At 36.9% G+C, this 14,889-nt stretch overlaps 1 protein-coding gene across 3 annotated transcripts in view; it reads right to left on the reverse strand.

Annotated features, from left to right (window-relative positions):
• kif13bb (kinesin family member 13Bb) overlaps positions 1–14,812 on the reverse strand; it is a 34,915-nt gene extending 20,103 nt beyond the window's left edge. The window contains exons 1-9 of one of the 3 annotated variants that reach the window (XM_058378746.1): positions 14,429–14,812; positions 14,215–14,266; positions 11,478–11,581; positions 10,213–10,306; positions 4,425–4,437; positions 2,828–2,888; positions 1,888–1,980; positions 1,149–1,329; positions 80–167 (exon numbers count right to left, since the gene is read on the reverse strand). In XM_058378746.1, the coding sequence (XP_058234729.1) occupies positions 80–167; positions 1,149–1,329; positions 1,888–1,980; positions 2,828–2,888; positions 4,425–4,437; positions 10,213–10,306; positions 11,478–11,547 (600 nt within the window). In that variant the 5' untranslated portion in view covers positions 11,548–11,581; positions 14,215–14,266; positions 14,429–14,812. Of the gene's footprint in view, positions 1–79; positions 168–1,148; positions 1,330–1,887; positions 1,981–2,827; positions 2,889–4,424; positions 4,438–10,212; positions 10,307–11,477; positions 11,633–14,214 lie in introns of all 3 variants that reach the window. The other 2 variants (XM_058378744.1, XM_058378745.1) reach the window with 2 other exon arrangements.
• Between the last annotated feature and the right edge of the window lie 77 nt (positions 14,813–14,889).

Raw genomic sequence — 14,889 nt, forward strand, 5'->3', positions numbered from 1 at the left:
CTGAAAATAAAAGGACGGATTTAACTCTAATAGCACACAATATCAAAATTGAGTCTACAGGAAACAGATGTGGAATTACCTTGTAGCTGGTCACAGCTAGACGAGAAAGACCATCAACGTAAGGGCCTAGAACCTTGTGCTCCCTCACTCGTAACACCTGAGAGGTCCTGGGGAGTGGGGAAGAGAAAAAAAAACAACAACACGGAGTTAAACATTTACTGATACAGTCCCATATACACCTACAATCAAAAACAAACCAGATATTTCATTTTTTCCCCCACAAAATTTGGTGGACCTTCTTCCATAAATCATTAGAGTACAATACACTACCCCATGTGTATAGCAATGTTATCCATGTTACAACCAGGGTTGCCAGGTCTACAGGAAAAAAATAAGTCCAAAATTCCAAACGAGTCCAATATATAGACTATCATTCATAATATTTAAAGCAATTTTAAGTATATTCACATGCCTATGCAGTAATGTATGTTACTGACAAGCTAGTCCTGTATTTACACCTTTTTGCTACGACACCACCAAATGAATGCTAAAAGTGATACGAATAAAATATTAGCAAGAAAGAAAAATCATCTGATTTTAAATAAACTGATGTATGCGCTATTTTCAGATATGATGAAAAAAACATATACAAAGCTTTCACTTGTATGCTAAGTTAAGTGTTCTTTTGCTCAGCTTCATCCTTTTTTATGCATATGTTTGGGGATTTGGAGTATGTAAGTCATTGCCTATGGCTGCCTATGATCATCAGCTATGTTCATTAAACTCTGCTATCTGATTGCTTACGGACTGATTATCTGGAACAAGTGTGTTGCATTAAAGCTGCATTATATTATTGCATTAAAGCTGCATTATATTATTGCATTAAAGCTGGAGGCATGCTCTTTAGAGGCGTAGATTTCCAGGAACTGTTTAACCATTAGTAAATATTTGTTAAGATTACTGTGGTTGAGTATGACACCTTAATGAGTCACCACTGAACAGTTTCTCTTTTTAATAATATCTCTCTGAACTTTAAACATAATACTCCTACAGGCTCAAGGGCCAGAGTCTCCGATCACATTAAATATTTTATGTTATTTAAAATAAAACCATGAGCGATCAGGTGATCTGTGGGTGTGTCCACTCACCCTTTGGGATCAAGCAGATCTCTGACTTTCTCATTGTAGATCTCCATGTAGGAGACCTCGACAGTGAAGCTCTCTCCTTCTTTCTGCTCTTGGGCGGCTCGCTCGAACAGAGAGCTGCAGAGGCGAGGGATAAGACCGGGCTGTTCGGCTGAACCCATCATGGTGTACGACTTCCCTGAACCTGAAATCAGACAAGGTACAGGGTATAACACTTAATATGAAATGAACCACATTGACCTAAAAATCAAACTACCTTCATTATGCATTCGATTTCTAGCTTTTCTGAAATATTTATAAACTACACTGTATAAAAATTACAAGCAAATGAAAATCTATTGAATAAAGCCATATAAGATTAGCATAAACCAAATACAAGATTATTAAACTATATTTAAATGTTAAAAATGATCTAGGACTTTTTTTCCTCTTTAGAATAGTCTTGTTCTATTGGCAAATATTTTTGCTCATTTTAAGCATTTATTTCTAGAAAAAAGCAAATCTGCAAAACTTCAAATAAGTAAAAATGTCCAGAAATAGGTTTACTAAGCTTATATTTGGTTTACTGTAATCATATAACAGTAAATACTAGAAAATGGGACTATATTTAATATATTTTCACTTAGGAAAACGCTAGCTTTCCAGCATAAACGGCCCATAAAGTGATTTTTCAAGAACACCCTGTTGTATATTGCATAATGTATTTTGACTTTCATTTTTAACAAATCATTACAAGCTGTACCTGTTTGGCCGTAAGCGAATATGCAGGCGTTGTAGCCTTGGAATGCATTATTCAACAGATTCTCCCCCAAACACTGAAACACAGTGTTCTGACCTAAGAGTGAAAAAAAACACAATCAGGTATACACTATAAAATCATTCACATTATATTCATTTATGTTCATCAGAGTCGCCGTGAAACCAGAAACACTGTGTGTGAAGAGGGCCATTACAGGGCATCATGCGCACACACACACACACACACATTCAGCTCTTATTCACACCTGGGGCCATTTCCTGGATCCAGTCCACTTACTGGCATGTTTTTGAGAATTGGACGAAACCGGAGAGATCAAGCAAGTAAGCTCCTGTCATCCTTTACATTTTATAGCAGCTACAAACATCCTCACCAGCTTCCTCCCTTTTCTCTTGAAGTCAATAAGCAAAACATGTAGTTTAACATGTTCCAGAGAAAAGCCCTCTGTCATGAAGACTTTCCCCATGTCACAAAGCTTCTGAAGCATTTATGCTTATAACCATATGAACAATTACATGCACATTAAATCCATTTAACTGGAAATTCTACCAAACAAGTCCCTGTATACAAAATGAGTGCTTTAATAAAAACCCGTGACTTATTTTACAGCAGGAATTAAATAACACCTGACCAATCAGAGTCAAGAGCACTGTGGTAAGTGTTATACTACTATAAATTACATTTACATTTAATTGACATTTTTACACCTCAAATTCTCAGATAGACCTAGGACTATTTTCTAAGAACTTCAAAAGTGTTTTTGACTGATAAGCTCATGGAAACATACAAAAGCCCACATTGTTCTCTTCCTAGTAACTGGTAGAGACATTTATGTAATCTTACTTCTATGAAATGTTTGTCATGAGCCCTCATCCTGTGTGTGTGTGTGTGTGTGTGTGTTTAGGGTGAAGTCTGATCAACAAACCTGCAAACTTGTCAGACCGTGTTTCTTCCATAGACCAGAAGCAATAATCATAAGCAAACACCTGAGAAGAAAATAAGAACGATTTATTTTAAAGGGGAAAAAAATCTATATAGACAGTGTTTCCCTTACCCCAAGTCAGACCCTCTAAAGGTTTCCATAGCAACAAATGCAATTGCATAATGCTTTATTGTATAAAACATTTCTTAGCACCATTTGGTAAAATTCAGTCTTCTAGCCTTTGCCTCATACATTAGTAGTGGTGCAAATAGTGAATTCATGAAGAGCTAGGAAAAATGCCAATGACAATTATTATTATTTGATGTAAAGTTTTAAATAGAAACTGAACTCTGCAGTGTGTTTAATGTCACTGTGCATGAAATCGCTGAACAGTACAGCTCCACTTGGAAACCAGATGGACATGTTTTGGCTCTGACATGCTATCTAGTGGATAAATATGTGAACAATGGCACAAAGTCATGTGTCAAGTATAAACTGGCCTCAAGGTTGTAAACTGATACCAATCTGTAATAAAGAAAAAAAAAAAACTGTCCAACTTGGCACCTTGGGAACAATCAGCAACATGAAGTTTAGTTCAAGTTTATAGATTACAGTCATATTGTGTCCTAAACAACATCAGCATGTCTGAGTGAGATCAATGAAGGACTGATTACAGCCTAAAGCAGATAAACAAATATTTTCGGTCAAGGAAGTGTATATAAATGTTAGATCATTAGACACTAAGAATATATTCAATTTAATTCAATATTATTTCTATAGCGCTTTTAAAGCAGCTTCACAGAACATAAGACATACAATAATCAGGCATAACATTATGACCACCTGCCTAATATTGTGTTGCTCCCTCTTTTGCTGCCAAAACAGCCCTGACCTAATATGCACTGTGTATTCTGACACCTTTCAATCAGAACCAGCATTAACTTCTTCAGCAATCTGAGCAACAGTAGCTCGTCTGTTGGATCGGGTCACACGGGCCAGCCTTCTCTCCCCACGTGCATCAGTGAGCCACTGTTCCTTCCTTGGACCACTTTTGATAAATACTGACCACTGCAGATCGGGAACACCCCACAAGAGCTGCAGTTTTGGAGATGCTCTGATCCAGTGGTCTAGCTATCACAATCTGGCCCTTGTCAAACTCGCTCAAATCCTTTTTTTCCTACTTCTAACACATCAACTTTGAGGACAACATGTTCACTTGCTGCCTAATATATCCCACCCACTAACAGTTGCCATGATAAGGAGATAATCAGTCTTATTCACTTTACCTCTCACTGCTCATAATGTTATGCCTGATCGGTGTATAGAACAAAATGTTCAATATTAATATTAGACTTATATTTAAATTTATTTGTATCTAACCCTAATGAGCAAGTCTGAGGTGACTGTGGCAAGAGGGAAGCCTTGAGAGGAACTTGCAATTATTATTTAGAATTATTAATTATATGCATCACAGGCCTTCATTTGTGTTCCATATGAATAAATAGAAGGCGATATACATATCAGATGTAAGCTTTTCCAAACCCTCTTCTCAACACAAGACTAAACAAGACAAACGATAAATAAGAGTTAAAGGCCTTACCTTGGGCTGACTCCTGCAAGAGAGCAGAGAGAGATGTTCAGAATGAAAAAATATCAAATCATGTAAGTATTTATATAAAAAAAAAAAAAAAAAAAAAAAAAAGAAAAAAAAAAAAAAAAAAAAAAAAAAAAATCAGCAATGAGGAAACTGAAGCGTTAATGAATAATACTGGATAGCTAAGCATTAACTAAACTGGATAGTTCAGAAGAACATGGGCTGGTCTTTTTCCAATCAGCCTAGTTTCTGTAAGTCTTTGTCCAGTTTTAGCATCAGATTCCTGCTCTTGACTGACACTAGTTTAGTGACAGTAGTCGGCTGTTGTTGTAGCTCATCCACTTTAAGGTTTGATGTGTATTCTGAGATGCTTTTCTGATCACCACAGTTGTAAAGAGTGATTATTTGAGTCTGAACCTAAACTGTTTTTTAACTATTTACATTTATGGCATTTAGCAGACACCCTTATCCAGAGCGACTTCCATTTATCTCATTTATACAACTGAGCAAATGAGGGTTAAAGGGCCCAGTAGTGGGAGCTAGGCGGTCCAACACCGAACTACCACATCCCTATACAGTAAGATGCAAGATGCAATGCTGCTTGTGTGTTTTTGAACTTTTATTATCAATCAACAATAACGTGTTTCAATTGAAAAAGATTTAGTAATCAAATCCTCCCATTGGAGGTCTGATTCAAAGCCCTTGGAGTAACTTTAATGCCCCAAATCCCACCTACCCCTTCACTTCACAGAGGTTAAATCAGGTGTGTTTGATTAGTGACCACTGAACTGCACAGAAGCTTTGTGCAATAAAATACTTATGATAAATCAGATAACCAGGAACAGCAACACTGTTTAATGTTCAACTTCTAGATTTTCCTCAGCTCCTTTCTGTACCACCTGAACTACTTGGCACTGAGAAAGCTGGACGTTTTAAAGAACATTCCACAAATAGCTGGCACATATTCAGTCATTTTCAAGCACAGGCTGACAGCCAGAGATCGGTCATTTCAGCCAGGGGAGCAATCTTAAAGTGCATTTCTTTTTCACAATGTTTATCACTTTCACATCATGCATTGCAGGTTGCCAGATGCGGGCAGGAAAATCTGCCATGATTAGCAGTGAAACAATATTTCATGCATCACGCCACATGACTTGCATAAGACTCTCTCCTTAAAGCAGAGTAATAGTACACACCCCTGTTCTTGTTGAAGCTTGTGAGACCTGTTCGGAGTTACAGTAGCATGCAAGTCTGTGCAGAGAGACTTGAATTAATGTGTGTGGCGGACAGGATGGAAAAAAACTACTACGTGGATGATAAAGAAATGGAACTGAGATGTGTTTTGCAATAAAGAAGACATGCAAAAAACATGCTATGAGACAAGCAAAGACAGAGCCTGCAGTGAAGAGACACACCCTCTGTGTTTTTTTTCTTCCATTCCTAACCTTCTAGCTGGTCTGCTGTTAATAATAATAATAATAATAATAATAAAAAGAAGAAGAATGGTGAAAAGACACAGATTATTTTTAATAAAAATGTATGCATACAGACATTTTGCTAAAGACTTATAGATGGTATTTAAGTCCAAAATAAATAATGAAACGCACAGTAATTAAAATCTTAAGCAAAAACTAGTTGGATAAAGTTATATATATATGTTTATTGATTTAAAGAGGAGAAGATATGAGGACCTCTGCCTATTTTGGGAAAATCGTCCTGTCTTTAGATGATGTTTAACACTTTTTTTCTTGGTCACTATTTTAACAAGCCGGTGTGTCGAAACTTTTGTAGCGTAGAAGGAGACACACACATAAAAACATCCTCATAATGAGCGTACTGACTGACAGGAGGGGGTCGTATTAGTCTGATGAGTGACAAATGAACTGCTGCTGATGGAGAAAAGTTCCAACAACAGCCCAATTTGAACAATCCAGCCATTGTAGTGACAGATGATGCAGCTGCTGGCTTCAAATATCCACCAACAACTGATATCCTTCATTATTCCTGGATGGGATTCAGGATTTTCGAAAAGGGGGGATTTTAACTGAAATTGTACAGATATTCAGTACGGCAGCATGATTGCAAGTGTGATACTGTTTAATATATAAAGAAAAATAATACTGAGTAACTGACGTTTTAGAAGAAGCCTTTATTTGTCACATATACATTACGGTGTAGTGAAATTCTTTTCTTCACTTATCCAAGCTTGTTAAGGATTTGGGGTGAGAGTGCGGACGCCAATTTTACGCTCTTTTGCTCCATCACTGAAACTCCCAAAAAAGCCACAGCTGGATAGAGCCTGTATATAACAGTTTCAATTGAATGTTCTGTTGTTAGAATAGGAATTTTATTCTGAATGATAGGAATAGTGAAATATATATCATTGCTTTTAAAAGCCTTTTTTTAATAGAACCTTCCGATTATGGAATAACAAGGGTCTTTCTACATATAACGAATTATACACAGATGGTCACTCTCCTGTTCTTAGTTGATATGGTAGTTCTCACTCTCATTTTTATTGTTACTTGCAGATTCAGCATTATGGTTCAACAGGTTTTTCCTGACTACAGGATTCAGCTGGAAGAGCACAGTTTCTAGCAGTTTCTATATGCTTTCACAATTTGGTTCCCTGTTCTCTTCGCAGGTCAATACCTTCTGATCTCTTCTGATTATTTTGGTTTTAAAATTTTTATTGAATTTTCCAATATACATATACATAGCATTTAACAAACCCCCAGCCCATTACCAAGAAAACCCTAGAGTAGCGCTCATGCTGTCCATTAATTCCAATAAATAATTAATTCCAATTAAAAAATAAATAAATAAATAAATGGGAGGGGGGTAAATAATAATCATCAATAATAATATATAAGTTTTTCTCCGATCCTCTTAATGAGTACCTAATCTTTTCAAGGTAGAGACAAGACGTAATTTCTCTAATCCATTGAATATGTGTCGGTGGGAGGGGATACTTCCATTTTAATAGGATGGCTCTACGTGCCAACAGAGAAGAGAAGGCAAGGATTTTACACACTGATGCTGACAACCTTTGGAGCAATCCAAATAATGCCACAAGAGGTTCTGGCTCTAATCTGTGCTGAAGAACCAACGAGAGGGTGTTAAATATCGATCACCAGTAACACTATAATTTTGGACATGTCCAGAACATTTAATTAAAGGACCCTCAGCACACTGACATCTATTGCACAAGGAGCTAGTACCAGGAAACATTTGGGCTAATTTAACTTTGGATATATGAGCTCTGTGTACTACTGTGAACTGAATGAGAGAGTGGCGAGCACACAGACGATGAATGGACCTGCTTAAGAATACAGTTCCAGCCTCTTCTGATTATTTTAAGGTAGCTTGGGAAAAAGAGGCTGGCATCAATTTATCTGTCAACTTTTTGTCTGAAATCTTGCAGAGAATACATAGTTGACTTCAATAAATTCAGCTTAAAATTGTACACAGATCACACTATTCTTAAGTCAAACTCTACAAGATTTCTCGGACAATGTCTGTGATTTGTGATCGATGTCGGGGTTCAGAGGGAACTTTATCTGTCTTTTTGGTTCTGCCAGAAACTCCACAGAAATTGGCCAGATATATTCTCTATATATTCTTTAGCTACTCTAACACAGCCTCATCTCCGCCACCAAGCGCCACTGATGGGCAATAGAGCAAGGCCCATAACCCTCCCTGCTCCAGGGGTGCTTTATCATAGCTGCCCCTGTGCTCTGACCCCAACTTCCTCAGCTGGGATATGTGAAGAAAAGAATTCCAATGTGCTGTAATGTACGTGTGGGAATAATAAAGGCTTCTCGTTTGTTTTTGTTGTTTGGTATGTTTTTTTTAGTGATGTTGTTATAAAACTAATAAAATTAGTACACCAAAAGTCTAGTTTTTAGATAACTCCAGTGACCATATCTAGCTTCAAAAAGCTCAGTGTGTAGTAATGTTCGAAATGTTGGGAATGGGTAGTTTGAAGGACAAATATTGGTAAATGCAAGAAGGCATACAGATTGTAGCCAGAAATATGTACAAAAGTTATTAGATGCTTTGTGTTCTCGACTGAGAATAATTTGACAAAGTACGTGACAAAGCAACTGACAGGCCACACCTCCTTCAATGAGACTGGCAGGTTAGAGGCCACACCTCCTTCAATGAGACCGGCAGGTTAGAGGCCACACCCCCTTTACTGAGATTGACCGGGTAGAGGCCACACCTTCCTTTACTGAGATTGTCAGGTTAAAGGCCATACCTCCTTTACTGAGACTGACAGGTTAGAGGCCACAACTCCTTTACTGAGACTGACAGGTAAGAGGCCACACCTCCTTTACTGAGACTGACAGGGTAGAGACCATTTATTCTTTACTAAGACTGACAGGTGAGAGGCCACACCTCCTTTTCTGAGACTGACAGGGTAGAGACCATTTCTTCTTTACTAAGACTGACAGGTTAGAGGCCACACCTCCTTAACTGAGACTGACAGGGTAGAGATCATTTCTTCTTTACTAAGACTGACAGGTTAGAGGCCACACCTCTTTAACTGAGACTGACAGGGTAGAGACCATTTATTCTTTACTAAGACTGACAGGTTAGAGGCCACACCTCCTTTACTGAGACTGACAGGGTAGAGGCCACTGGCACCATTAACTTTTTAATATGTGCAAATTCCTAACATTTAGCTGAAGTTAACAGGTACAGTAGCTTCTCACAAGAGTACTACACTAGTCACATACATGAAATAACAGATACTGAGAAAGTAGGTCCTGGAAAATGTCTATTGAAACAAGTATTTTCTTAACCAGGAGTATCCTAGGTTACACTTGACCTTGCTTTGACCCTTCACTAGTTGCTATGCCATCTGAGGGCTGAACGCGGTGGAATTTGGGCGAGTAAGGGGAGGAGAATCAGCAAATACCAGACAGCATGGAGTCAGGAGAAGCACACTTAACTACATAATGAGCCAAAATATTTTGGCCAAAATGGTGTCAGTGTCTTGTGTGTGGGAATAAACCTTCAGGGACACATATTCTCCATATACTTTCCTCTTCCACTTAGTCACACATATGCACTGATAACAACTGTAAAGTTTATATGTGGAAGAGGGATTCTGATTTGAATTATATTAAATGTCTATGACTTCAGAAGGAGGAGACCATCATAAATAATTATTCTTTAACTCTACTATACATAACTAACTAAAACTTAATAATTTGTCACATATACACTCTACTATACTTAACGAATCCATAGATCTGAGGTCAGGCTGGTTTTAGACAGGCCATATGATATGGCAGAACAGTAAACTCTCAGGTTAGAAAAGCAATCTGAGTAAATATCTGTCACTTAGTAGTACCTCTCTCATTGTTACTCAGCTAATACAGGCTTTAGATATTAACCAATTGTATGCTTTACCTACTTCCATTTTTGGTAGAGTCGCTGTGATTAAAATATTAATATTCTTCCTTCCTTCAAGTTGTCTTTTTGGAAAAGATTTTTATGAATGTCTTTTCAAAATACCCAGAATTCTAGACACATTTTAAACAATTAAAAGCTTCAGGGTTTTTATTTTAAAAAACAAATATACACATTGACTATTTCTGCCCAAATATAACAGATGAGCTGCTTTCAGTTCATAATAAAGTGCATTATGGAGCAGTGTAGAATTCCTGACATGTCATGTGGGTCTGCTTAAAATAGCCGCTTTAGTACATTCTCTCAGTTGTAATTCGCTTTGTAACTAAATAAGGACAGCGTGATGTGAGAGTGTTGATAAAGCTGCTCTTACCTGCTGTCCCCTTTTCCGAGGTTGCTGCCTGCCGGATGAAGTACAGTCTGATTTCCCTCCATCTCCACCACACATTTTGTCTTTAGATCCCTCTCTGTATTGAAATAAACAACACAGTGTACCTGCGTGAAAAAAAGCTGGTCATAGTGTTATTAAATGCCCTTCTTCTGTTCTCTCTACTTTATTTAGCACTTTATGTTCAGTAGAATTACTCTTGTCTATGCTTTAGTGAAGCTCAAAAATGCATGTCCTGGATGTCCGATTCAGATTTTTCCACCAGAGTGCTGATGAATTCTCAAACCTGATTGGTCAGAAGGTTGTTGATTAATTTTCTATAACAGCAGCTCTGAGAGTAGTGCCAACTTCCACACGTATAATTACATATACACACTTATACGTGGTGGCTCAAGTGGTTAAGGCTCTGGGTTGATGACCAGAAGAGTTGGGGTTAAAGCCCCAGCTCCACCAAGTCGCCACTGTTGGGCCCTTGAGCAAGGCCCTTAACCCTCTCTGCTCCAGGGGCGCTGTATTATGGCTGATCCTGCGCTCTGAACTCAACCTCCAAAGGAAGGGATATGCGAAGAAAGAATTTCACTGTGCTGTAATGTGTATGTGACAAATAAAGACTATTTATTTATTTATATGTTAATGGTTCTTTATATACTAAAACTCTATATAGTAGTAGGGGCTTCTATCATGGATGTGCTAAATAATCAGAATCTAAAACTGCTGTTCCTGTTCCGAAATGCCTTCAGGAGAGAGGACTTGGCAGTTTATGCTGTGCTATCAGTTCTTTTTTCCTCTTGTTTACTTCATGAAGAAATGAGGGAAATGTTTACAGTGAGAAGAGGATGTTCCACATCATTACATGTAATCATAAAGAGATAAAAAAAATTGTAAGTGTTGGCTAATTACACTACAATAGAGGATGAATTCAAATAGATAAATAAAAAACTTCAGGAAGTTATTGGAAAGGTTACTGGGAAAATAATCAACTTCATGGTAGAAAGATCACTCTTTACGATATCACGGTAAAAGTGGTGAGTAACACTTGATTCAAACCAAAAAAGCACCTTTTTTTACCTTTCTGTGAGAAACTGGTTACATAAATATATAAATATCAGCAGGACTAAAGGGCTTTCAAGATGTTCCCACAGCTATACAAACATCCTAATGTAATTAAAGCACACTGTGTCATGTGGCAGAGTTGTACAAGCAGATGATATCGCTATTAGCCAATTTTCTATTTTAAAATATCGCCTCACCTCTCCTGTTGAACGGTCTGACCCGAACGGCCACAGTCACGTTGGACTCGCATGAACGAGGGTCCTCCATGGTGCCAGATCACAGCCAACGTCGACAAAGAGTTCTTTGGATGCAGTGTGTTAATGTAGGACAAGACAATATGTTGAATTAATACCTGTAATAGAGAATATATGTCCAGCTAGACACAAATGAACACTGTAAGACACACTGTAATACAACTCCAACCATGTCCTGGTCAGGTACATTTGTGGAAAGCCAAGGCAAATTCTTACTAAAATTTTAAGTTCTTGCATCATCACAGGACATGTTGACTAAACACTTACGGTGCTGCATTACGGCCTGCAGTGTCCATTTTACACCTATAGCACTAAATTAACATCTACAGCTATTCCAAAATGGAATTAAACACTTATAGTTGAATACAACTGTAAGTATTATATTATATTACATTACAACACTCTTACTCAGGGTGCAATGAATTTATTCAAAGTTAAATGAACACGGTTATAGATTACAACATTCTTAGTGTTGATGTAAGAAAAAAAAAAGTAGATTTAAGCAAACAAAAGTGATTCAATACTAATGGAATTGAATACTAAAGTGTTGTCTTAATGATGAACTACAATGTACAGGATAAATTAACAGCTCAAGTGGTTAAGGCTCTGGGATGATGATCAAGCCCCAGCACCACCAAGCTGCCACCATTGGGCCCTTGAGCACACTGTATGGGTTACTTAAACAGGACATGGGTTAATTTAACTATTTATGGGTTAATTCAACACTGTGTGGGTTAGATAAGTAGTACATGGGTTAACTTATCAATATATGTGTTCATTCAACACTGTATGGGTTACTTCAACAGGATATGGGTTCATTTACCAAAATATAGGTTAATTCAACACTGTGTGGGTTAGATAAACAGGACATGGGTTAATATATTAATATATAGGTCAGTTCAACACCCTATGTGGGTTAGATAAACAAAACGTGTTAGTTTAACTACATATTAATTCAACGTGGTATGGGTTGCTTCAACAGGACATGGGTTAATTCAACACTGTATGGGTTAGATAAACAAGACATGGGTTAATTAATCAATATATGGGTTAATTCAACAATGTATGGGCTACTTGAACAGGACATGGGTTCATTTAACTATATATGCATTACTTCAACACTGTATGGGTTACTTCAACAAGACATGAGTTAATTTATCTATATATCCATTTCATCAACACTGTATGGGTTACTTCAACAAGACATGAGTTAATTTATATATATATCCATTTCATCAACACTGTATGGGTTAGATAAGTAGGACATGGGTTAATTTAACTATATATAGATTAATTCAACACTACATGGGTTAGATATGTAGGACATGGGTTAATTCAACAATATATGAGTTAATTCAATACTATATGGGTTAAATAAGCAGGACATGAGTTAATTTAACTATATATAGATCAATTCAACACTACATGGGTTAGATATGTAGGACATGGGTTAATTCAACAATATATGAGTTAATTCAATACTATATGGGTTAAATAAGCAGGACATGAGTTAATTTAACTATATATAGGTTAATTCAATACTATATGGGTTAGATAAGAAGGACATGGGTTAATTTAACACGTATATGGGTTAAATCAACACTGTGTGGGTTAGATAAACAGGACATGGGTTAATTTAACTATATATCTCTCTCATCAACACTGTATGGGTTAGATAAACAGGATATGGGTTAATTTAACTATATTTGGGTTAGATAAGTAGGACATGGGTTAATTTAACTATATATAGGTTAATTCAATACTATATGGGTTAGATAAGAAGGACATGGGTTAATTTAACACGTATATGGGTTAAGTCAACACTGTGTGGGTTAGATAAACAGGACATGGGTTAATTTAACTATATATCCATCTCATCAACACTGTATGGGTTAGATAAACAGGATATGAGTTAATTTAACTATATATCCATCTCATCAACACTGTATGGGTTAGATAAACAGGATATGGGTTAATTTAACTATATTTGGGTTAGATAAGTAGGACATGGGTTAATTTAACTATATATAGGTTAATTCAATACTATATGGGTTAGATAAGTAGGACATGGGTTAATTTAACTATATATATATAGGTTAATGCAACACTACATGGGTTAAATAAGTAGGACATGGGTTAATTTAACTATATATATATAGGTTAATTCAACACTACATGGGTTAAACACAAAGGACATGGGTTAATTTAATTATACATAGATTAATTCAACACTACATGGGTTAGATACGAAGGACATGGGTTAATTTAACACGTATATGGGTTAAGTCAACACTGTGTGGGTTAGACAAACAGGACATGGGTTAATTTAACAATATATGCATTCATTCAACAAGAGTGATTTTAACCCATTATAGCTAAATTCAACACTAACAGTGTATATATGAAATCATCATGATGTTGGTTAACTGCACATGAACAATCACAGAAGTGTGACTTCAATACCATGTGTGTGTGTGTTACATCAATACAGTAAAGGTTCACTCGATCCTGGAGGAATAAGACAGGACGATACTTTAAGGGTTAAAAAAATGTAAGCACTCGACTTCCTTATATACTAAACCTAAAGTCTAAACACCTTATATGGCACATTTCAGTCTGCCGGAGTGTGTGTCCCGACACTGTGTCCAGATCAGAGATATAGTGTTTAATGTGAAGTTACCGTGGTGTGTAGAAAGTCGCTCCGCTTGGTGTTTAAGCCGAGTTTCTCATTCCTGAGCAGACGGAGAAAGTTTTAATAAAAACAACAACCGACAGCGTGTGGAGATGAACAGAGAGCACAGAGCGCTGACTGAGCTGGTCTCCAGGCAGGAGAAACAAAAATAAAATCCACTTTCATTACACAACAATGTTTTAAAAAATAATAAATAAATCACCGAAGCAAAGTCTCACGGTTGAGAACGTCCACCTGTTTCATTTCCGGTCTGTCGCCATTTTACATTTTTAACCTGGAAAAGCCGGAATCCGGTAAACAGGTGCGCGTGGGTCGATCCTCTGACTGCACGGGTCCGACTTCATCTCACCTCATATATATATTTATATATATATACATGCATAATCTTTATAATATGTATATATTTAGCATGCAAATTATATATCACATAACCTAGTTTTTTGTGCATGCCTTCAATTTTTTTTTTCTAAGAAAATGTTGTCCCTCTTTTCTTCACTGTACCAGTCACTTTCATGAATAGAACTAACTAAAAACAAAAAGTGGTCAGGAAACTTGTGCTTATCTTTTTTGCATGGAAGAAAAACATCCCGTTTGGACTGGAGTGCACTAATCTACCCCCCCAATCCCATTAGGCGCTATAGTCATTCTCTTTATCCAGTTTAA

The sequence above is a fragment of the Hemibagrus wyckioides genome, linkage group LG25, assembly GCF_019097595.1.
Source record: "Hemibagrus wyckioides isolate EC202008001 linkage group LG25, SWU_Hwy_1.0, whole genome shotgun sequence".
Taxonomy (NCBI): domain Eukaryota; kingdom Metazoa; phylum Chordata; class Actinopteri; order Siluriformes; family Bagridae; genus Hemibagrus; species Hemibagrus wyckioides.